Raw genomic sequence first — 22,205 nt, 5'->3', positions numbered from 1 at the left:
TACTGGAATGTCCCTCTCTGTCCATATTTCTTCCCCAGCAATATTCTGTCCAAATGGGGCTTTCCAAGGTCGCCGGGACAGTGCGTCCTCAGGCTCCTTCCTTTCGCCGAGTCCGGCTCAGTCGCGTAGTCCTGCCGGCTCTCCTCGTGATCGGCTTCCTGTTGTTGACTTCCTACAATCCGCCGCAATCGAAATACGTCCTCGAGTTCCACGGAGACGCCCAGCTCACACAATCACAGTGGGACAGATTTGACGCGCAGCTCCAGAAGTGTGAACAGTACAGCGCGCCATGGGTGTCGTACTCGTTCCCAGTCCCTGCCAACCGCAGCAACCCGCGATGGAACCCGGTGAGTGGACAGTCCCAGACGACGATATTGCGGAATGTGACTCTTTTCGACGGCGAGATCCTATACACCGAGCCCGTTGATGTCGTTTTCCGCGAGGGCGTGGTGCAGTCTGTTTCATCATCAAGCAATGCTGCCGAGTTCAAAGCAGACTCCAATACGATTGTCCGTCACTATAACGGCGATTTTGTAACCCCGGGCCTGGTGGACATGCATTCGCACCATCTGGCTCTGAGCTGGCCAGAGCTCGCAAACACGGCTGATGGAAATGAGATCAATGACGAGACGGGGCCTTTGACCCCCATGGTCCGATCTCTTGATTCTATGAAGCCGTATGATATTGCTGCCTCCATTATTGCATCCGGCGGAGTGACTACGTCGCTCATTCTTCCAGGTTCGGCAAATATCATGGGCGGCGAGGCATTCCCCGTGAAGAACTTCCTTAAAGGCGGAGAGCACGGCGAGGAAGTGGTCGAAGAGTTGCTTCTCGAACATGGCATTCCCAAAGAGGATCGCCGTCGATATTTGAAGATGGCCTGTGGTGAGAATCCGCGCAGGGTGTACCACCACACTAGGATGGGAAATGCATGGAAGCTTCGCCACCACATGGCGCGAGCTCAAGACTTGCGAGAAAACCAGGATGCCTGGTGTGCTGCAGCCTCAACAGCCAAGCAGAATAGAGATGCTACTGCTGTGGCCAGTCTTCTTGCCGAAGGCCCAAATGGAAAGGGAGGTTTGCCAGAAGAGCTTGAATTGGACTCATCTGTCGCCATGTTAAGAGGCAAGATTGGTATCAATGTTCATTGCTATGAGCCAGAAGATTTCGAGGATATGCTTCTTCATAGTGAAGAGTTTGGCTTCCGCATTCAGGCCTTCCACCACGCCTTGAGCGCGTGGAAGGTACCGGAAATGATTAAGAGCAGCGGACAGTATGTTGACCCTTGATCTGTGTGCTGTGTGATATACTGGGCTGATTTTCTTTCCAGGAATATCACAATTGCGACATTCGCCGATTTCAGTTTGTACAAGAAGGAGGGTTATGATGGGAATTTATACGCCGGTAAAATCCTGGCTGAGCACGGCGTACCGGTTGCCTATAAATCGGTAATTAAATTCGTCTTTTCATTTTTTGAATCATGCTTCTAAGAAAATGAATAGGACCATTCCGATGAGCTCACCAATGCTAAATATCTAGTGTGAGTTCTTCTTTCTGTTTGTGTGCATGTGTGAATCGCTAAATGAAGCGCAGATCTCAAGCTGCCACTGCACATTCCTTTGGTCTTTCAGAAATTCTTGCTTTGCAATCAGTCACCAGTGTTCCGGCAAGATCTCTCGAACTGCATCATCGCATCGGCTATGTGAAGCCTGGCGTATGTATCACCCTAACAAGTCAACATTCGCGGCCTTTTGTTGACAACATTAACACCTACAGTTCGATGCAGATATTGTCGTATGGGACGCGCATCCATTAATCGCCGGCGCTACACCGAAGCAAGTGTTTATCGACGGCAAATCTACACTAGATGAGAGAGTCGACCATTCCAGGACCAACACCCTCGACAAGCCCAAGATGCGTGCAGAAACTGCACCCGAAGACGTCGGAGCTTTTTGTTCAAGTACAAGCAAAGACGACACCGTGATAATCACCGGAATTACCACCTCTTATTTGAAGAATCTACACACCAAGCAATTATCTTCGACAGGAAACTTGACGATGGTCCTTACGAACGGACAGATTGAATGCCTTGGAGAGCACACCGAATGCGTTTCAACTAATTCAGTCGGCAAAGTGATCTCTCTTCACAATGGCCACGTACTCCCCGGTTTGACCACGGTGTCAAGTGGCCTGGGCCTTATCGAGATACCGTCCGAGGCTAGCACAGTTGATGGAGCTGGCGATTCGAACGCGAACATCTTTGACCCGGAGTCTGCCCTCTATGCCAAATACGGAATTCACTCTGAAGGCAAAGCCTTTGATCGAGCACGGCTTGGAGGCGTGACTCGATCCATCACCTATCCGAATACCAACGGCTTTTTGAAAGGCGTTAGTGCTGGCATCAAGACAGCTGAAGGCAGCAACCCTCTCAATGGAGGAATATACAAGGATGACGTTGCATTGCATTTCGTCGTTGGACAGGATGCTAAAGGTACGTTTGTTTAGCTTGCTGTCTTCGCGTGTGTAGAATGGCATTTAACGGAAGCTATACAGACTCGTCCCAGACCCCAACGGTATCCAAGTCTGTTGCCTCTCTTAGAAAGATACTGTCAGAGAATAAGGGCAAAGATACACTTTATGGAAAGGCTGCCGACGGAAAGATCCCGGTCGTGGTGCATACCGAAAACAAGGTTAGACTCCAGTCACCACAAGAAAGTGAAAGCAAAGGACTAATATTATCCAGTACGACATCCTTCAACTGATTAAGATTAAGAAAGACTATCCCAAAGCGAGATTGGTCGTATATGGCGCTGCCGAAGCACCTAGTGTTAGTTCACCTGTCTTCCCGAGATTATCAGACAGAAACCATTCCCTAACATATGCTTGTTAGGTTGCCGATGAAATTGTTGCAGCCGACCTCCCACTAATTTTTGCCGCTGCTCACTCTGCACCATCAACTTGGGAAAAGAAAGATGTTCTCGTTGGACCGCCATTGACGATATCCTCTGTGCAAGTTCTGGTAGAATCGAATGTCACATTTGCGCTTGCATTGCCTCCTGATTGTGCGTACTTTTCCCCTCCCCCCCGCCATTTAGAAATGATCTAGCTCATTTCCCCGCTAATACGAATACAGATGACTGGCATCTCGCAAACCTTCCCATTGAAGCAGCTGCCATTGCCAAGCAGGCCGGCCTCGGGGCTCAGGAAGCGGTGAATCTCTTCTCGGGCAAGCTTGATGACATTCTCGGGTTTGAGGGAGTAGAGAGGAATTCGGACTGGGTGATTTGGGAAGGAAATCCGCTAGAGTACGGGGCCAACGTTGTTTTGACGGTCGATGGGAATGATGGTGCTATTGTTGGATGTTGGCCGGAATCTGACTGATTTGACATCCATTTATAGGAATATAGACATAGTCAAATGAGGTAGTGTAAGTAAGGATCGACTGTACTAATGACATCCTATCTTATAGACTCTCAATATTAGGTAGAATTCCAATCTGCAATCCCATCTGCCCCCACTTTCTCCCTAATCATCTGAAGACTCAGCTCCCAAAGCGCCTCTCCCAGCGCAGGATCAGAAGCCTGGCTCGATTCCTTCCCTGACTGCCCGGGGTTTGTCAAGTAGTAGCCATTCCAGTTCTTCTGCTCAATTTCCGAGCTGATTGCCGCATACAGAGCGCTACAAGACCCCTGCTCTGGGTTGCGACCGATAGTAAGCATGGAAGTTGTGAGCAGCTTCCCCAGGAGCCCCGGATAGGCATCTTTCCACTGCTGTTGCATGGCGGTGTTTACCTGATGATTATCAGCACATGCTGGTCAAAGTGTTAACTGGTTTTAATAACGGGTTTGGTCATACAGCACCAGGATGTACGGAAAGGGCAAATATGCGATCATTATTTGGTCGTATCACACGATCTACCAATCCGTACTTGACACCCAAAATAATGGCAAGTTTCGACCGTGCATATAGTTGCGCGGGATCGATCTTAGAGTCGTTGATCTCTCCCACAGATCGGAACGTCGACGACGGTGCTAGACGATGCAGCTCGGATGATTCGAAGACAATGCGCGGAGCTGGAGTATCGGGCAATCTAGACGTTTTCCGAAGAAGGCTGTAGAGCAGATTACAGACGTATAGCTGTCCAAGCCAATTCACTTGGAAGTGTCTGTCGATACCGTCGATGGTCTCGTCGTAGGGAGCGGCGTTGATGCCAGCTGAAAGAGCGAGCTAAGGAGGAGAGGACTTAGCAACATCTTCCCTTCAACTCTCTTCATGGTTTCGGAACATACAAGGTCAAGACGGTCTTCGCGGTCACGAAAACCCGTAAAAACCTCCTTGATGTTTTTGAAGTTTCCCAAGTCGCATGGGATCCAGGAGACTTTGGTATCTTGTCCGCCTTCCTTTTGGATACTCTCGATCGCGGACTGTCCTTGGTCCTCTTGGCGATTTACCATGATCACTCGTGCTCCATTAAGTGCAAGAGCCCGAGAAATTTCGTACCTTGCTCATGATCGGGAGTTAGGGCTTTGCCAGGCGTTGCATCCGGGAGGATAATTACCCTATGCCTAGAGCTCCTCCAATGACCACTGCAACTCTCCCACTGAGGTCGGCGGCCTCTTTCTTAGGACCGACGACACGCTGAAGAACTGATTGCATGCTGGATGTATATTTGTTGATATTCGGTCGCTCTTTTATTGCTGTGGAGTTCTCGAATTCTGATTTATTCTCTGCCGCGAGAATTCAGATATTTAGATTGTGCCTGGGTTGCGACGTCAAAGTCACGTAATCACACTTCATGGTTACCGATTTTGTAAGAACAATCCTACCATGTAGAGAATTGATAATGCGGTGACTATTACGTACGCATACATAATAGTGAGGTGCAGGATGGATATATACATCAATGAATCATTGCCGTTTCGAGGATTTCCGTATTGGGCAATTTTGGAAACCCTGTAGCCGTAGGCCCCAGCATCGATACAGCATGTAAGCATATAAGCATGTTAGATGCAGTTTAAGGAAAGTAATATCCTACTTCAGTAAATAAGAAAGGAAAGCGGTTCAGCCATACATATATCAGGTATAGAACGGCCCGTATATACGGAATGGCCTCGAATGAGGGAATTATTTTCTCCATACAAGCACGCTAATGCCTTCTTTGCTTATTGAACGTTGTAGACCGCAAGTCTTGAGAATTTCTACTACTTGATCTGTTCATTGCTAACGAGTCATTCCTGCAGACAAGCGAAATATGGATCAGCATGTTGAGTAACGGCCTGGAGAACTGCGGCACATCAACCAAAGCGTTCTGCTTAGGTGCTTACTACTCAGGGAATCAATTGCTATTAATGTAAGATCTATAACTTCGCGTAGTGCATTTTCTCGAATTCTTCGTATATAACTTAGCTCGCTTGTGGTATACTTGTTTGCGCCTCTCAAAACTAGAATAAGCGAGAATAAATCAATAAACACACGATAGCGCACACAGGCTGTGCTGGATATCGTGCTACGTGTATGCACCCCAGAGTTTGACCCGTGTAACATCTTGCCAAACTCGTAGGGGAGAGACGCATACCGATAGGTGGATACGGTCATTCCTTATCTGATGGTATTTTGACTTAGTACATGATTGACCACGTAGACCCCCAGCTTGGACATGATATGATGACGAATCTACATGCTCGTGAATTTCTAGCATCTAAAAAAGGGATAGATGTGCATCCGTATCCCTACCTCCGGGGTACGTAACATGCGGTATCTATGAAGATCAATGAATGCCGTCGTAGTACGTCTAATTTAGTTATGAAGAGTATAATTCTGGGGATATAAATTGGTGGCAGCCTGCTTTGTGGCTGATCTCGCGGCTTTCGCCACCGCATCCTCCTTCCTCTCAATCTTTCGAGGTAGACAACTTCTTATTGAAATATGCCACCTTTGACCTCTTACAATGAAAGGTACTCCGCAGATTATCAAATAAATTCCGAGGGTGATGAGCAGTCACTATTGTCTCGCGACAGGCCACAAATGGAGTCGCCTTTGCCTATTCATGACGAGTCTGTGGAAAGGTGCACCCAGGTGAAAGATACCTGCCAAAAGCACCATTTGCCATCTTGGTCATGCCAAGGCTATCAATCCGGCAGAAGAAGAAAAAGCAGCAGCCACAGCTTGGGCTATGGGATGGGTCATGATCCTGACATGAATCTCCCTTTTGAAACCGTCCTGTCGAGCTTTTGTGCTTGGCTCAACAAGATAAAGATGAAAAGCCATGGAAAATACAATCAACAGCTACTGTCGACAAAATATGACTATCAACAGGATATTCTTGACAATCCATCCAGTCATATTAGATTATGTCTAGTGCGAGCCAAAAGCACACCATCATCGCAAGAGCACGGTAAACTAGAAAACCCAGGACAATACTTCGCCGTCAAACTATTCGTCCGTCCACGACAAAACATGTCACTCAAGATGTACCTAAGACGTGTCACAGGCGAGTTCTGTATCGCACATACACTGCAACATCCCAACATCGTCCGGGTTGTTGAATTGTTATCCACCGACCACGGAGACCTCTGCGAAGTCATGGAATTCTGTGACGCCGGAAGCCTTCTAAATGTGCTTGAACAGGTGACCAAGCTAGAGCCTGCTGAAGCAGACTGCTTTCTCAAACAGCTTCTTCATGGCGTCCAATACATGCACAGCGTGGGTGTTTCGCACCGAAATCTCAAACCCGAGAACATCCTCTTAACCCGCCAAGGAACATTGAAGATTACAGACTTTTGCTACGCAGAATGCTTCCAAATGCCATGGGCGTCATCACTGTTGCCACCGAATAAGAATGAAAGAAGAGACGCAGGTTTTGGAGTAAACACTCAGCATCAGAACCTGACAGGGACGATTCCATTTATGGCGCCCGAACAGTTTGCGAGAACGACCTTTGACCCTGCTGCTGGGGATATGTGGGCTGTTGGGATTATCTACTTTGCTATGAGGTCTGGTCGTTTGCCCTGGAAGAGCGCTACGTGTGATGATCTCCTATATCGAAGTTATATGCGGGATTTGGAGAGTGGAAGGTGCAATAAGTATATGGAGCTTGTCTCTGGGGTAAGTCAGGCCAATCCTCCTCTGATCTACTGAAGGGATAAAGAGTTGCGTTTTTCTCTTTCTTCGGCTAAATTATTCTGGTAGGACCTTCGTCGAAGCGTGATCTACTCAATCCTACAGCCGACTCCCCGGCGCCGATTGACAGCGACCCAGGCTTTGGACTCGGACTGGATCAGAGGAATCAAGCTGTGTGCAGCTGAGGGCCGTGGTCTGAAATCTGGCCTGTCCTGATGAAGGTATACTTCGGCGTCCCACTGCCACTATCCTCGTTCCTGGTGATCATCATCTGCGTCTTCACCGACTTGTTTCTCTCCCTCTCCCTGATCATGGAATAGGAAGAGTTCGACCTTCTCGAGACCACCGCAAGGACCACCTGATCAACATCAAGGTCTACATTCAAAGCTACCTGTTTATCGGCGTCATGGAGACCGTCTGCGCCCACGCCATGTATTTCCTCTACTACTACAGACACGCGGCATCCCCTTCCACGCCCTCATCTTGGCCTTCGAGAAATACTCAGACGGCTTCTACGGCTACAGCGAGGCCGAACTAACATGCTTCAACACCGCCGCGCAAAGCGTGTATTTCATCACCCTCGTCTTTCTGCAATGGGGCAATATCCTCAGCGTGCGCAACAAGCGTCTCTCAATCCTGCAGGCGGACCCGATCCGCAAGCAGAGACGTAACCCATGGCTACTGGCTGGTGCCGTTGTGAGTCTTGCGATTGCTGTGTTTGTTACTGAGGAACCGGGGTTGCAGAGTATATTTGAGACTGCGTCGGCGCCGATTGAGTTTTGGTTTTATCCTATTCCGCTTGCGTTGGGCATTGATTGTCAGGGCTTTGGCCGAGGGGTCCTGTGGCGAGATTATTTCCATGAAAAAATACACCAAGAGTGAAAATAGACAAGGAATGTACATATTTGATACTGACTGAGGTGTATACCGACGTATGGAGTTCCGGAATAGCATGTTTTATAGATGCACTAGGGATACATCGAAGCAAAGTGTTTTCATACTTTTAGGACCATGTATATATGAATATGTACATTTTTCGGATGCGTGTCTAACCGTAGTCCTCAACGACGCATATATGTATATCAATTTATCCATGTGAAAATAGAAAAATGTTCAAGTAGAAACAATAAAGCAAACGGTATTAGATAACCCATGTAGATGAAAAAAGAAAAAAAAAAAAAAAAAAAAAAAAAAAAAAAAAAAAAAAAAGAGAAAGCAAGAAAAGAAAGAAAAGTAAATGAGCGAAGAGAGAAATTCTAATGGAGCATGAAAAACACACTACCAAACATCATGGAAGCCCCAGCAACCAGCAAACTGGTCATCAAGCCCGGAACAGGCGCAGGGATCGATGCAGCGGATCCATGACTAGAAGTAGAAGCCGCCGATGTTGCTGTGGAAGTGCTGCTACTCAGAACACCGATGGAATTGATGCTGCTGCCGCTGGAGTCTGTTGGAGTGGAGCTTGCGGCCGTGGCTGTGGCTTGACCGAGGGGGTTGTTGGTAGCAGTCTGGGTGACGGTGACGCCTGTGACAACGCTTGCAACGGGACTCGAAGAGCTAATTTCGACGATGTTGCTGTCCGTGGCGTTGAAGACGGTCTGTGCAAGGGAAATCTGCTTGTTGGTCAGATCGTAAACAACATAGGCAGACCGCAGGAAGGTGTCGCCGAAAATGACGGGCATCTCGCCGTCGTCTGTCCCCTCTAGTCCGAGAACACACGCCAGCTCGCCGTCTTCGAATGCCAACCAGTTGCCGTTGGTGTCAGTGGCAGGAAGCGCAAGCTCAGAGAATGGTACTTTAACTACAGGACCGCCGGTTCCACCAAATCCGAAATCAAGAGTGCCATCGGACGAATCGAGAAGGCTGCACTTGACAATTGCATCGCCTTCTCCGTCAGATTCCGCTTGGAAATACTCGAATAGTGCATAGTAGATGTCGTCCGGTACAATAGTGATCGTGGTACCCGAGTCCAGCAAGGCCGGCGACGTGAAATCACTCTTGGTCACTTGCGTTGTTTTGGAGTTTGCTGTAACGTTCAGCGAGGTCCATGCGACCGTCATACTTGTGATCTCGCCAGACATCTCGTCAGGCTGGATGTCTACGGTCAAGAGTTCGCCAGAGAACTTCTTGGTGTCGTAGCCTCCGAAGAGAATATTTCCAGTACTGGAATCTAGAGCGGGTCAGTACATTACAACTTTTCAAAAAGCACAGCGTCGAACTTACCCAAGTCGTTCAACCATAGACTGTACGCCTTGGTTTTGGTCACATTCTGCGAAACCAACACATCCACAAAGTTCGGATATGGGCTACCGTATTCATCGGTGATTGCTTCGTTGGTGTCAAAACCAATTCCCATGACGCCGGTCGGAACGTAGGCGGCATAGGTGGCATACGCCATGGTGAGATTCTTTACGGAGGCTGCGCCAACGCTGAAATCGTCTGTAATATAGTTTCCGGTGACATTGGATCCTGCCGTGCCATATTGGATGGAGAAAGCGCCCTTGGGGTTCAGGACAGTTACGCTGGAAGATTTCGACGGGTTATCTAACCAAGGAATGCTGCTGTTAGCACGTGGGATGGAATGTGACTAGCGAGTGGCACGTGGAAAAAAACAAGCTCTTCTGTGGAATGAAGCCAAGAAGCAAGGGGGAGGGCATACATGTTCCTCCGAAGCAATCAGTCGTGTTCTCATCGCACGAGTTGGCACCAAAAAACCAGATATCACTGCTGCCGGTATCCAGGGTCAACTGAATCTCCTGGCCGGGAGTTCCGACCGAGGCATTCACGTAGTAGAGTCCTTCGCTCAGGTCGTTTGTGATGTCGACCAGAGCATCGCCGTTACGTTTGGCGAGGCGATTGGCATTGGGGTTGCGGGTCAGAGGCATGTGCAGCACCTGGGGCTCAGCAAGGGCGCTGGCGGCTAGGCCGAATAGGGCGAGGCCGGTCTTTGAAGGCATCTTCTTTCTTTCTCTGCTTCTTCCTTTCTTTGATTGCTTTGAAATGGAAGGAAAGAAAGAAAGCAAAGAGGGACGGACGAGGAGGGAAGATTAAGTAGCAGGAACCGTAGTGAATGACGCAGGCGAATCAGACCGAGCTTAGCCTGAGGCTGAGGACCCGCCAAGGCCCGAACAGGCTAGCGCGGGCCTCTCTCGGCCTCGGCCAATTTCGTCGCGCTTTTCTCCTTTTGAAACAAGCCGAATGCAGCCACCCGATGCTTGGCTACGTTACAAACCCTCCTTGGACAACTCCGTTGGGCCTGGGGGAAACACGCTGGACCGCGGCCAAGAGGCAATTTCAGCAATACGAACGAACGGCAGTTGAGTTCCCGCTAGTGACCATCGCGTCTTGGCCGGAGTGGTATGGGGTGCTTTACGAGGAGAATAGGCTCTTGCGGCTCAGACGCTAGTCTTCTAAGCGCAAGCTTGAATGGGTCTGTGGAGCGAATCTTCACGTTGCCTGTATCGGATTTGGTATTTCAACAGTCTTCGTTCTATGGGCTGGAATTCGCTATAGCTTTTAGTAGCTAGGTAAGATGTCTAACCTTTTTACGTGATCAAAAGTTAATAGTTATAGGATATTTTTTATATGAATGCAAATTATTTTTTTACTATAAGAGTGGGGCTAAAGTAGATTTAATATATCTAAGAAACCTGTATATAACAAACTTTGTAACTATAAGTTTGGCTCCTAATTTAGACACAGTGGTCTATACATTATTATACAGAGGAATTGGCTACAGGCGGTGAAATTATGTGAATATAACATTAACTAAGTAAGCCTATCATGTAACCAAGTAATCATGCTAGAAAGTCTACTTAAAAAGCTCTATCTATTAATTACATGTGAAGCATTATGTGTAGATTTAAAACATTTCAAATATCAGAAAACTAATATTAAAATTTTCCACAAACAAATCGTATGTGAAAGAGGTTTGTAAAATTTATGGCAAGGCCGGTGTGCGCTACAGCTGGGCTCGTTATGGCATTACCTATGCAGGAGTTCTTAGATTACTGAGAACCTCTACAGCTTGACGCAGTGAACAAACATGTCTTTTATCGGCCAAAATTAAAACGATTTGAGTATCGTGACCGACAATTCAGTCACTTGAGATTCTTCCCCTGCGGCGAGGATGGCTATCTCTTTCGTTTTCGAGAGAATGATGGTAAACCGTACTGTCTCAAGCTGGTAACAACTAGCTCTACGTAGTGACTTCTTTCTAAGTTTCGACTAATTCCTAGACCAGTTTCGCGACTGGAAAACCATACCTACACCATATGGGCATCCCATAAGGAACACATGCCCCTTCGCCAATGAGTGTCGCGCCTTCGCCCGTCTCAACGACATGAACTGCAATGGCCAGTGGGCCGTGAAGTGCTATGGGTGGATGCAACTAAGCGACGTCCAACTTGCCCAGTGCGTCAAACGCGCCCTTTTCGACGTCGCACGCATGAAAGAAAGGCGTGTGATGTCCGATATTACCCAACTAGCCGGCCGACTGGCGATTGTCAAAGAATATACATCCCGCACGAAACAACAGTAGAACATATCCCAAGAATAATTGAGGATCTGGAAATTCCAAAATCCGCCGACATACTTCCCGGGGATGTCTCCTGGAGGAATTATAGAGAATCAGTGCTGGTGGATTTGGGTGGGACGCTGATAGAGCCGTTTTTCAGCAAGGCCGAATTTGATTGATTTTATAGTTCTTGCGATGCGTTTTTTGATGAGAAGAAGTGGCTGGATATATAACGTTACCCTGCCAATGAAGTTTGTTTCTAGTGGAAGCTACATTTCTCCATGTGTTGTAATGAATCCCCACGACAATAAACGAATATGTTTCCATATACGCAATCAAAGAAAGCTCTGTATTTGATTCATTAGTCGGAATATACCACCAGAGAAATCAATACGCCGGGCTCGTCTTGGAGTATAATCGATCACAGCTATATCTGTCAGGCGACGTATCGTAAGCGTTGGAAATTAATTATCGGAGCGTACAACATTCATGTAACTGCTCTATTCTTTGCTGAATCTTACTTTGAATATCTATTGAAAGAGAGTCAAGACAAAGTCTGGCAAAAAATTGATAAATTTATTCATTGGGTATCAAGTATCAATCATTGATGAAGCTATACCATGCCTCAAGAGTCTAGACACACCCATTCATTAGATCATAAGAATCAAGAGTTCCGCTCCAAACACACAAAAGTTTTCGTAAACGAGAAAAACATATCAACACAAAATGGAAAGAAATCACCGTCGTAATACTTTATTTTATTTGTTTCGTTTTATTTTATCCAAAGCACATCAGACGTGACGGAATGGCTCGTACGCGTCCGAACGGTAAGGCTGCATAGGAACGTTGTGATGTTGCGTGTATGGATCAACTGGAGCCGGAGCAGGTGCACTGCCACCAATGTAGGGGCTGTTGCCGTAAGGGGTGCTGACGCGCTCGTATGTATAAGGAGCCTTCTCGGCCATGACGCGGTTACGACGGTGGTTGCCATGATAGGGAGAACGAGCGGCACAGCAGCACGAGCTCATCAGCCAGAAAAAGATTCCGGCAAAAGCGAACGCGGTTGCGAACCATGTGGCGACAAAGATGTTCTTACCCATGGAACCATGGATGTCGTACTGTTTCAGATCGGAATTGAATACACCCGTATACACGGCGAACAGTGCGGTTGCGGTGATCGAAGCGGCAGCTGTGAAGAGGAAAGCAACTCCCGAGATCAAACTGGTGATGAAACTACCCATGCGGCTGCAGATAGCAAAGATACCAACAATCAACTCAAGCGCAGTCGCGGCGAAAGCGATGATATAGGCAATGAACATCCATTTGGACACGGCCTTGTATGTGCTGAGGGCGTCTTTCAGACTGGTTGGAAGAATGTCATCGATGGCACTATCGGCGCTGGAGGAGTTCAGGCCCCAGACTTCCACGGGGTCAAATGCATATTCGGCCTTGGGCTTGGTGCAGTAGTCGACTACATATTTGCCGTCACTTGTCTTGTTGCCGGAACAGTAGCCCCACAGGCCGATGTCGTAGAAATCGCGAATATTGCTCTTGCCTACGGCGTCTGTCAAGGCTGATTCAAGTGCGCTATCGGCATCACTCCGACTGGTGAGATCGCTCAGGGCGCTTTCAGCCGCACTCAGAAGAGAGGTGCCAGAAATGGTCAAATTGCTAAGATCGGCCTGTTTGGAATGTCTAGTTAGTAACTTGACCTTTTTTAGAAGAAACGCAGAAGTAATACGTACTCTGAAAAAGTAGAGATCATTGTCGGTGCTTGACTTGGAATTTGTGCTGCCGATGCCGACAAATATCAGAGAGACCAAAGCGCCGACCGTGACGGCGTAAGGGAAGGCGATGCAGACGATGCGACCGAGAGACATGGCGGCGGGCTGACAAAGGGTATGCCGCGAGTGTCGAATGCACAGACAGAGTCAGACTGACGGTGCAATAAAGAGACGAAGGAGGATAATGAGAAGGAGCGAGACGTGGTGAGGTGAGGGATGGCGGCTTAATAAATAAACAGAAACTGCAGTCCCGTCCCGTGCCAGCCGCGTGTAAGCCGCCCTGTGATTGGCCCGACTGGCGTGGCTCAGCGGGACACAGCGAGGCTTGGCGCCATACGCCAGCCTGCCCCAGCCTCAAGTGGAGCTGCCCCAGCCATGCTTTTGTTTCTATTTTAATCCGGACATTGGGATTTTACTTTCGCAGTCATATTTTGGTGCTGAAGGCTCTTTGGAGGCTGTGGTGCTCACCAGGCAGACATTTAACAAAACGTTAATCTTAGGTTTTAGCTAACTGCTGTTGAGTATTATCGCAGTGTCATATTATTGACTCCTCGCATTCTGGAATCTGGAACATTAACCAATGATTACGTGGATCAGCCCATCATTAGCCCCTTGTGGTTAGTCCCGCATTGTTGCAGCCTGAGGTTGACACACTTGGCAGGGCTGTCAATGCCAAGGCACTGGCACCATTTCCAGGCCAACTCCGCCTATAACCAACACCCGGTCCACTGTAGGGCTGTCGCCAACCTCCATAATATCCATCGCCGCAACGTCAGCCACAGGACAATATCGAACTGACACCAGTGAAATGCCAATCGCTTGATTCTGGGCCAGACCAACCGTGACAGACCAGAGCTTGACGCACTGGTCGTTCCCTGCCGATGCTACCGACAATATAGCCGTGCCACGACCTTCCTCGGACGACACGGAACTGTGCAATATCCTGACTGCCGTAACCGCCGAGGCGTGCGCGTTGGAAACCGACATACTACTGACCACACGAACAACAGTATCCAGTCTTACTAGCGTCACGGACAGGGAATTGTCATCTCCGCCGCCAACGAGGACCTGAAAACCCGGTGAAATCTCCTCTACCTCCAGACTCTTGATGCTGCTAGTATGTATGGCATGGTGTGTCTTCCACTCGATGCTATGCACGGTAGGAACAGAGGTAGTCGCAGATGCGCTTGCTATTGTAGTATACCCATCAATGCGACTGTGTGTAATCCATTGAAGAGGCCAAAAAGCAATATATCCATCAGTAGCTCCTGTGACGAGCGCAAAGTTAGAATCGCTGTCGCCCACGAAGTGGACTTCTGTCAGGCAATTCGTGGAATAGGTGCCTCTTCCGAGAAGCTCAAAAGCATGGGTTTCCGCTGAACTTGTGTATGAGAATACCTGTGTTGAATAAGTAAATGATATTTCAAAGAAGGTGGAGTAGGCAGTCTACCTTGATTGTAGAATTCGAGTAGACAAGAGCCAGCAGAAAACGGTCCTCGTCAGCTGCCGATTGCATGCGAAGCACATCAAAACTCATAATTCGGAGCTCCGTCTCAAACTCTTCCCTCGGACAAGCCGCCTCCATTAACGTCGCAAGGCCGAATTTCGGCACTGATCGAATCCTCCAAACGAAAAATTCCTCTCGACAGGCGCTGGAAAACAAGAATCGCCCGTCATCCGACCACTTGATCCGCTGCAGCCCAGAAACATGGTCGCCCATGACATGCAAACACCGTACAGGGTTCCACATGCTGTCTTTGTCTCGCGACCTTGTCGAGATATGTATTAATGTATCTTCTCCCCCGCTCGCTATAAGTGGTGACGCCCTGCTTAGATTTCGACCATTGCCTGTCTGGGTTCTGGCGATCGCTAAGCTCTTGATTTCTCGTCCATGGGTACCCATTTGGAGAGGTCGATGTACCGCAGAACCTGCCACAAGAACGTGCAAAGCCCGCGCTTGAATCCAGATAATGGTGCATGCCCCTAGTGCATCGGGATCAGGCGTGAACTCCCACACTCGATGAACACCACCGCAGTCCAGCGCTAGAATATCAGTCTGCGTTGTCTCATCCCACAGGATCAAGAAATTGCCCCGGAAACCGAACACCATGAAATGGCCTGTTTTCTGGTCGAAATAAGCGCCTTCCACCTGCGACAAGAACGCCACTGAACGATGAACAATCTGAAAATCACGCGGAGTAACGTCTCTGTCTGGATAGCAGTGCAAACGATACACGCAATAATTGCCGTCTCGACCACCCGTCAGAACGTATCCCTCATTAGGATCTTCGACGTCTTCAATTGGACTTAGAAATGTAACACTTGCTTTTCCATGAAGTCGGTGTTCAATAAATGAGCACTCGAGACATTCTTTTCGGGCGTCTAGTTTGTAGAATAGAATTTGGCCGGATTTGCCGCCTACAGCAAGATATCTGCCATGACACACGATCGAGCCCGTGGTTATTGCGATGTATGGAGGGCATATCAGCTCAGTCTTTCTGATAGTATAAGAGCTGCCGCTACCTGCCGTTTCAAAATCAAATAGCTCTGCGTTTTTTGAGCGAGGGTATGCAACCAAAAATCTGAAACTGTGGCCCACTTTCGATGCGTTGAAATCAGCATCAAGCATAACTATTTTCACAGGTCGAGAAGAAACCTTGGTCAGTTCAGTTAATGTTTTGGTAGTGTGGTTGTAGAGACGTAGAATTCCGGTAGAGCCACCAATTACGGCAAGGCCGTGGCGCGGAAGTGCAGATATACAAGAAGATGAACTTAGGTCCTCAGCTACCGCTAAATCTTCCCAGGAGATCTCTGGTTTAGCTGCAGCAGCTTGGTTCGGATTATGTGAGGTAGTGAGGAGAGTTCCTAGCTGCACAAGACCAGAAGCATATGTTATAATAAAGGTGTTGCTCGAAACGAAAGCAAAAAATCGCGGAACAAAGCCGTCGTGATCGATTTTGGCACGCGCAGCTTTCAGAAGAGTCTTCGGGCTGTACGGTGAAATCTTGATAGATGGCTCCTCGCCATTATTGCCATCTTTGCCGAGGAAGGTCAGTTCATATGTTCTGACTGTACCGTCGTTGCCCCCCGTATATAAAAGCTTCGTATCTTTATCCCCTTCAGACAAAGCCAACGACCAGATATGCTTTCCTGCGTGATGGCTGAGAGTTGAAATATTCGTCAAATCGAGCTTCATGTCCCCATTGAATTGGTGAGCGCCTGTCAGATCTAGCCGCCACAACAGACTTGTAGCATCTTCGCCTCGAGAAACAAGGTTGACAACATTCGGATATTCAGCTCGAATAGGCAGAAAGTACACCCCCCAGACACGGGCGGCATGGCCCCAACATTTAGCAACCGCTGATTCTGAGCCGCTTGACATCTTCGCTGGAGCAGTGCTTCCAAAACCGGTGCTTCGAAGGTCAAATCCATCCGTGGCATATGCCGCCTGGTCCGCAGAAGTGGCATAAAAACAGTCTGAGATATTCCAAATCCGGACCGTACGATCATCACTGCAACTAGCGAGCAGTCTCCCTGATTTCCCTTCCGTCAGCGGGAGCTCCCCGGAAATATTGACTCCGAAAATTGATCCCTCATGACCTGTGAAAAAATGATGAATGGAAGAAGAATACAGAGATTGAGAATCGTGTTTGGAAATGAAACAGGACCAAACGATTATTTCACCGAAGACCGTTCCGGCTGCTACTAGGATATGCGAAGCCGAGAGAGCCAATATGTTAGCCGAGTAGAGTGTAGACTTGACACCAGCCAGCAAATGCCTCAGCTGTATTTTGTTTGGGTACTTGGAGTTGACAGTCCTCTTCGCATTTATACTGAGTACAGAGTTGTGGCCTGTGACCAAGTAAGCGAGACTGCCACTGTCTCCGATATGTGCGGGGCATATGTCATATATCCAGTCGGGAGCTGCATGTTCAAGCGAGCCACAAACTATCCTGAGATCACCATCATCTCTTTGCCTGTGAATATCGATAATTCGTAGCGAAGAGCCACCCCATACGAGGACGCTAACTCTGCCTTGTTCCTGACATCGTACCTCATCAATCATGAAACCATACACATTGTTCCGTCTAAAGACCTTTGTCTTCTGAATTAATTTCCCACTTTCAACATCAACCACAGAGACAAATGGCCCCTGGCCTTGCAGGAGGAAGTTCGAGGCGCCAAGCCAGAATTCCTTCAAGCCAGTGACTGGGAAACAGCCGCCAAAGTCCTGTAGATTTTTTTATAGTTAGTAGAGCTTAAACACTTACAAAACACTCGAAGATGATCGTAACATTTGTGCATACCTCTAGTGAACCCGACATTGATCCTCCCCGTCAAGCAATTCTTAGAGTGCGCTTGGCTATTCACAGAATTCTTTTTTCTGCTGGCAGAACATTTACCCACTTTGCCCGCATACAACCCCCCTCTTAGCCTATTTAGGAAAGTATATGTCACGTGGACATGTATCAACTGATGAATAAAGTCTCGCTGTCTGATGCTTGTCATTTGCTCTTATGAAATATTGGTGGAAGTGTACAATCGCTGAATTTTACTCCATCGTCAAAGGGGGACTGTCATACTGGAGCAAAGGGCCCGAGAGAATAACCCTGTGCACTGGCAGTTCACAGGAGAATTATAATCACAAGAGGGGAATTGTTCCCGCAGGGAGGCGTATTAAGTTTCTGTTACAAGTTCAACCAACCTGCTCGTATGCTGCTTATTTGATTCTTTGAAAGAAGGAAATGATAGGAAAAGGACTGTTATCCTTGCATGGAAGAAAGACTCACCACCGCTTCTACTTGCGACGACCACCCCACCTTCCTAAGTGGGAATTGGAGGCAGCCCTGATGAATCATAACGGACTTCTCACCAGTCATATGCCAATGACCTGTTAAGTTTGAGTTCCCGAAAGAAAGATGCAAAGCAGAAAGGGCCATGACGATGGAAATATAATTAATACTGATAGCAATTGGAATAACAGGCGCATTATCTTAAACACATAGTAGCAACATAGCTGCTTACTTCATTTCCACCGATTGTTCCACCGCAGGATCATTGAAAATCCCGCTGTGTACCTGGCGCACAATATCCTCAGGGTTCTGTTGGGTGACATCGAGCTTTGCCCTAGCATAGCCCTTGAGCCCAGGCACCTTGGCTAGCACCGTGAGAATGCGCTCTCGTAGTGTTTGCTTTCCCGAACGTTCCTCCCACATCATGTAGCCAACAGTCAGCATAATGAAAAGCCAGTATACATTGTACGCAATGATAGACCCGTAGGTGCCCGTGTTTTCCCAACCGAGGATAGCATTGAATACGTCCCAGCCGTTGTCGGTCTCAGCGTTGCAACAGTTAACATGCCAGACTGTCTCGCTAATATCGTATGAACCTGGCCCACTGCCTTCTTCGGCAACGTCGGAGCCAACAGCCAGCTGGAAGCGGTAGTATTGTATGTCCCAGACGGACTTGGAGAACATTCCGGCGGCAATCAGGTACAACACACACGTTGACGCAATAAGAAAGAGCTGAATGGACATGACGTTACCGCCACGGTAGATGAGGTAGCCGCATGCCAACCCAGTGAGAATGCCTGTCACGACAGGCAGGGGGAAAGCAGTGGCTGGGTAACCGAGAGAGACGCCGCCAACAAAGACTACAGCCTCAACGCCCTCACGCAGGGTGGTAATGAATGGCAGGAGGAACATAGCGTAGCGGCGGGCCCAATCGCCAAGCAGCTTAGATTTTTTCTTGTCCTTGTGCTTCTCGACCAGTGCCTTGGCGATCTTGATGCGCCATTGTTCTTTGGCCTTGTTGATACGTAGCAAAGTCAAGCCCATAATTGTGATGATTATGGTTGCGATTAGGTAGAAAATGCCCTCCCACAAATTCTCTGCATTGGCCCAGATGTCGTGACCTAGTCCATAGAAGACACCGATGAAAGCACCACCAATAACGAAGCAGATGAAGATGCCCAGGAACGAGCCGAACCATACCTGGCGGACAAGTCGTTTGTATATTGCTTGGTCCTGGTGCGGTTGGCCCAAACTCTGTTTGAGGAAGGAGAGCAGCACTGAGACGATGATCACCGCCTCGAGGCACTCGCGAAAGACGATGAAGAAGACCTGAACGGCAAAGACGTTCACCATGGTGGGCAATTGACCAGATATGCCACAGAGGAAATTGTGCTTAACAGAGACAATATTGGGAGGGGGGCGCTCTATGTAATTTATTTTAATTCATCCGACGCAGAGAAAAACTTCGTTCAGGCGACCGCTGCGGACTCGGCTGTTTTTCCCCCCTTCTCTCTCGTGCCGGCGGAGTAGAAAATTGTTATCTGATCGGCTAGTCCTCGCGCTAGCGACGTACTATGCCCTTTAAGGAAACACTAAGGAACTTTGTTTCCATTTGGCGAATCAGAGGCTGCTAGCGGGGCTGATCTCGGTGAGGTATTTTATCAGATGCAACGTTCTGATTGGCTACCGCATCCCATCTGTTTTATCTGATGCGGACCTCGGAAAATACTCTGTCGCCGGCACGTTTTTTTATAAAAAGACGACTTGGACCGACACCACCTGACAACTCGAGGAGATGTCCACCTTTGCTCAGAATGCTGTCCGTTTTCATATTCCTGGCGTTTGCACTTAGCAAGTCACTAGTACTTGCCAAAAATGTCGTGTACGATTTCAATGTTACATGGGTGACTGCGAACCCAGACGGGCTCGCAGACCGCAAGGTGGTGGGCGTCAACGGGCAATGGCCGTTACCCGTCATCGAGGTCGACAAGGGGGATCAGCTGATCGTGAATATGTACAATGGCCTAGGTGATAAGAACACTAGTATCCATTTTCACGGCATGTACCAGAATGGCACCAACAACATGGACGGGCCCTCAATGGTGACGCAGTGCCCAATCCCACCTGGAGCTAGCTTCACGTATAACTTCACCGTCAACCAGAACGGGACGTACTTCTATCATTGTCACACTGATTACTGTATACCTGATGGTTATCGACAGGCCCTCATTGTCCACGACAATAGTTCTTATTTTGTCGATGACTATGAAGAGGAGTTCACCATCACTATGTCTGACTGGTACCATAACATGGCCGAGAACATCAAGCCTGAATTTATGTCGTTATATAATCCCACAGGGGCAGAGCCGAGTAAGCTTTCCTCTCAATCTGCGTTGAGGTTCACTTTCTAACGATCTTCTTTAGTCCCGAACGCTTTTCTGTTCAATGATACGACGCAGGGCATCAACTTAGATGTCAAGCCTAACACGACATATCTGCTTCGGCTAATAAATGTCGGCGTATTCGTTGCGCAGTATTTTTACATTGAAGACCATACCTTCCAGATTGTCGAAATTGATGGCGTGTACACTGAGCCCACCGAGGCCGACATGCTCTACATTGCGGTTGCTCAACGGTACTCTGTGCTACTTACAACAAAGAATACGACTGATAAAAACTACCCAATTGTTACCGTGGCCGATTCGACCTTACTGGACACGATACCCTCAGATCTGCGCCTCAACTATACCAATTGGCTGCAGTACGATGCATCAGCAGCGCATCCACAAGCTAATATTACGGTCTCTGTGTCTTCAGACCTGGACCCCTATGAGGACAGCACGTTAGTGCCTTATGACCACATGTCGCTGCTAGAAAACCCGACAATATCGATCAATCTGGCTGTCGTAATGGATAACCTCGACAACGGTAAAGGCTACGCATTTCTCAACAATATTAGCTACACGGCACCCAAGGTACCTACTCTGTACACGGTCATGTCCGCGGGCGAGCTGGCAACCGATGCAACTGTCTACGGCGACTACACACACTCCATGGTGCTGGGTCACAATGATGTTGTCGAAATCGTTCTCAACAACAACGACACGGGCAGCCATCCCTTCCATTTGCATGGACATCAGTTTCAGGTCCTTGGAAAAAATCCATCCTATGGCCCAGACTTCTTCAAGTACGCTGACGGGGACCCCTTCCCATACGATCCGTCGAACCACTCAGCATTCCCCGCATATCCAGCTCGACGTGACACGCTCGTGCTACCACCGCAAGGATATTTTGTGATCCGCTTTGTGGCGGATAACCCAGGCGTTTGGCTTTTCCACTGCCACATCGACTGGCATCTAGCGCAAGGGTTAGCCATGACGATGGTCGAGGCGCCGTTGCAGATACAGCAACGGATGACCATCCCTAGTGGCCATATCGACACATGCCGTGCTGCAGGTGTGCAATACGAGGGAAACGCCGCGGGCAACACAGAAGATTACACCGATCTCAGGGGTCAGAACGCGCAGCCAGGTTGGATCCCGGGCGGCTTCACGGCGCGGGGAATTGTCGCCATGGTATTTTCTATCGTGAGTGCTTTCCTGGGGATGGGTTCGATTGTGCTGTACGGGTTGTCGGATCTCAAATTTGTCAATGAGAATGTTCAGAGTACGTCGGACGTAGCCGAGGAGTATCACGACTAGATCATTTTGATTGATTATTGGGGGTGGATATTTGGGCGTTTGCTGCAAAGTTTCATGTGCGGATGATATCTTATTCAAAATTTTCTGTAGCGTCAACAATAAATTTAATAGTATGATATACGCGATGCTCATTCTGCCAATTGGCTTGTATAACTTCGTCGTCATGGCTTTAAGCTTATCGATTTAGCCACTAAGCAATTTCGGGACATATTGATTCACGTGACTACGTGACAAAGTCGTGTGGGAGAAATGCGTCATTATCTCACAGCTCCCCTATCGACATCTCAAAAAA

The 22,205-nt window shown here is 48.3% G+C and overlaps 8 protein-coding genes across 8 annotated transcripts; 3 read left to right on the top strand and 5 right to left on the bottom strand.

The window, feature by feature from the left end:
- Positions 1–53: 53 nt before the first annotated feature.
- Positions 54–3,381, top strand: UA08_08202 (hypothetical protein; the record flags this gene model as incomplete). The annotated part of the gene is made up of 9 exons (XM_020263099.1): positions 54–1,273; positions 1,331–1,448; positions 1,503–1,540; positions 1,594–1,714; positions 1,777–2,491; positions 2,554–2,690; positions 2,744–2,827; positions 2,891–3,062; positions 3,134–3,381. The coding sequence occupies 9 exons, from the start codon at positions 54–56 to the stop codon at positions 3,379–3,381; spliced, it is 2,853 nt and encodes a 950-aa protein (XP_020116524.1).
- Positions 3,382–3,479: 98 nt separating this feature from the next.
- Positions 3,480–4,454, bottom strand: UA08_08201 (hypothetical protein; the record flags this gene model as incomplete). The annotated part of the gene is made up of 3 exons (XM_020263098.1): positions 3,480–3,791; positions 3,856–4,227; positions 4,290–4,454. 3 exons carry the CDS (start codon positions 4,452–4,454, stop codon positions 3,480–3,482), a joined length of 849 nt encoding a protein of 282 aa, XP_020116592.1.
- A 1,471-nt stretch (positions 4,455–5,925) lies between these two features.
- Positions 5,926–8,001, top strand: UA08_08200 (hypothetical protein; the record flags this gene model as incomplete). The annotated part of the gene is made up of 3 exons (XM_020263097.1): positions 5,926–7,104; positions 7,189–7,292; positions 7,440–8,001. The coding sequence occupies 3 exons, from the start codon at positions 5,926–5,928 to the stop codon at positions 7,999–8,001; spliced, it is 1,845 nt and encodes a 614-aa protein (XP_020116593.1).
- Positions 8,002–8,375: 374 nt separating this feature from the next.
- On the bottom strand, positions 8,376–10,076 carry UA08_08199 (hypothetical protein; the record flags this gene model as incomplete). The annotated part of the gene is made up of 3 exons (XM_020263096.1): positions 8,376–9,289; positions 9,343–9,663; positions 9,779–10,076. The coding sequence occupies 3 exons, from the start codon at positions 10,074–10,076 to the stop codon at positions 8,376–8,378; spliced, it is 1,533 nt and encodes a 510-aa protein (XP_020116594.1).
- A 2,350-nt stretch (positions 10,077–12,426) lies between these two features.
- On the bottom strand, positions 12,427–13,515 carry UA08_08198 (hypothetical protein; the record flags this gene model as incomplete). Its single annotated transcript, XM_020263095.1, has 2 exons — positions 12,427–13,317; positions 13,381–13,515. The coding sequence occupies 2 exons, from the start codon at positions 13,513–13,515 to the stop codon at positions 12,427–12,429; spliced, it is 1,026 nt and encodes a 341-aa protein (XP_020116755.1).
- A 570-nt stretch (positions 13,516–14,085) lies between these two features.
- On the bottom strand, positions 14,086–17,744 carry UA08_08197 (hypothetical protein; the record flags this gene model as incomplete). Its single annotated transcript, XM_020263094.1, has 3 exons — positions 14,086–14,817; positions 14,870–17,650; positions 17,691–17,744. The coding sequence occupies 3 exons, from the start codon at positions 17,742–17,744 to the stop codon at positions 14,086–14,088; spliced, it is 3,567 nt and encodes a 1,188-aa protein (XP_020116754.1).
- Positions 17,745–18,440: 696 nt separating this feature from the next.
- UA08_08196 (hypothetical protein) lies at positions 18,441–19,565 on the bottom strand (the record flags this gene model as incomplete). Its single annotated transcript, XM_020263093.1, has 1 exon — positions 18,441–19,565. The coding sequence occupies one exon, from the start codon at positions 19,563–19,565 to the stop codon at positions 18,441–18,443; it is 1,125 nt and encodes a 374-aa protein (XP_020116757.1).
- Positions 19,566–20,026: 461 nt separating this feature from the next.
- UA08_08195 (Iron transport multicopper oxidase FET3) lies at positions 20,027–21,913 on the top strand (the record flags this gene model as incomplete). The annotated part of the gene is made up of 2 exons (XM_020263092.1): positions 20,027–20,582; positions 20,637–21,913. 2 exons carry the CDS (start codon positions 20,027–20,029, stop codon positions 21,911–21,913), a joined length of 1,833 nt encoding a protein of 610 aa, XP_020116503.1.
- Positions 21,914–22,205: the final 292 nt, after the last annotated feature.

The sequence above is a fragment of the Talaromyces atroroseus genome, assembly GCF_001907595.1.
Source record: "Talaromyces atroroseus strain IBT 11181 chromosome Unknown scaffold_13, whole genome shotgun sequence".
Taxonomy (NCBI): domain Eukaryota; kingdom Fungi; phylum Ascomycota; class Eurotiomycetes; order Eurotiales; family Trichocomaceae; genus Talaromyces; species Talaromyces atroroseus.
Note: the sequence above shows the minus strand (reverse complement) of the source record. Positions and strands in the feature narration are given on the sequence as shown.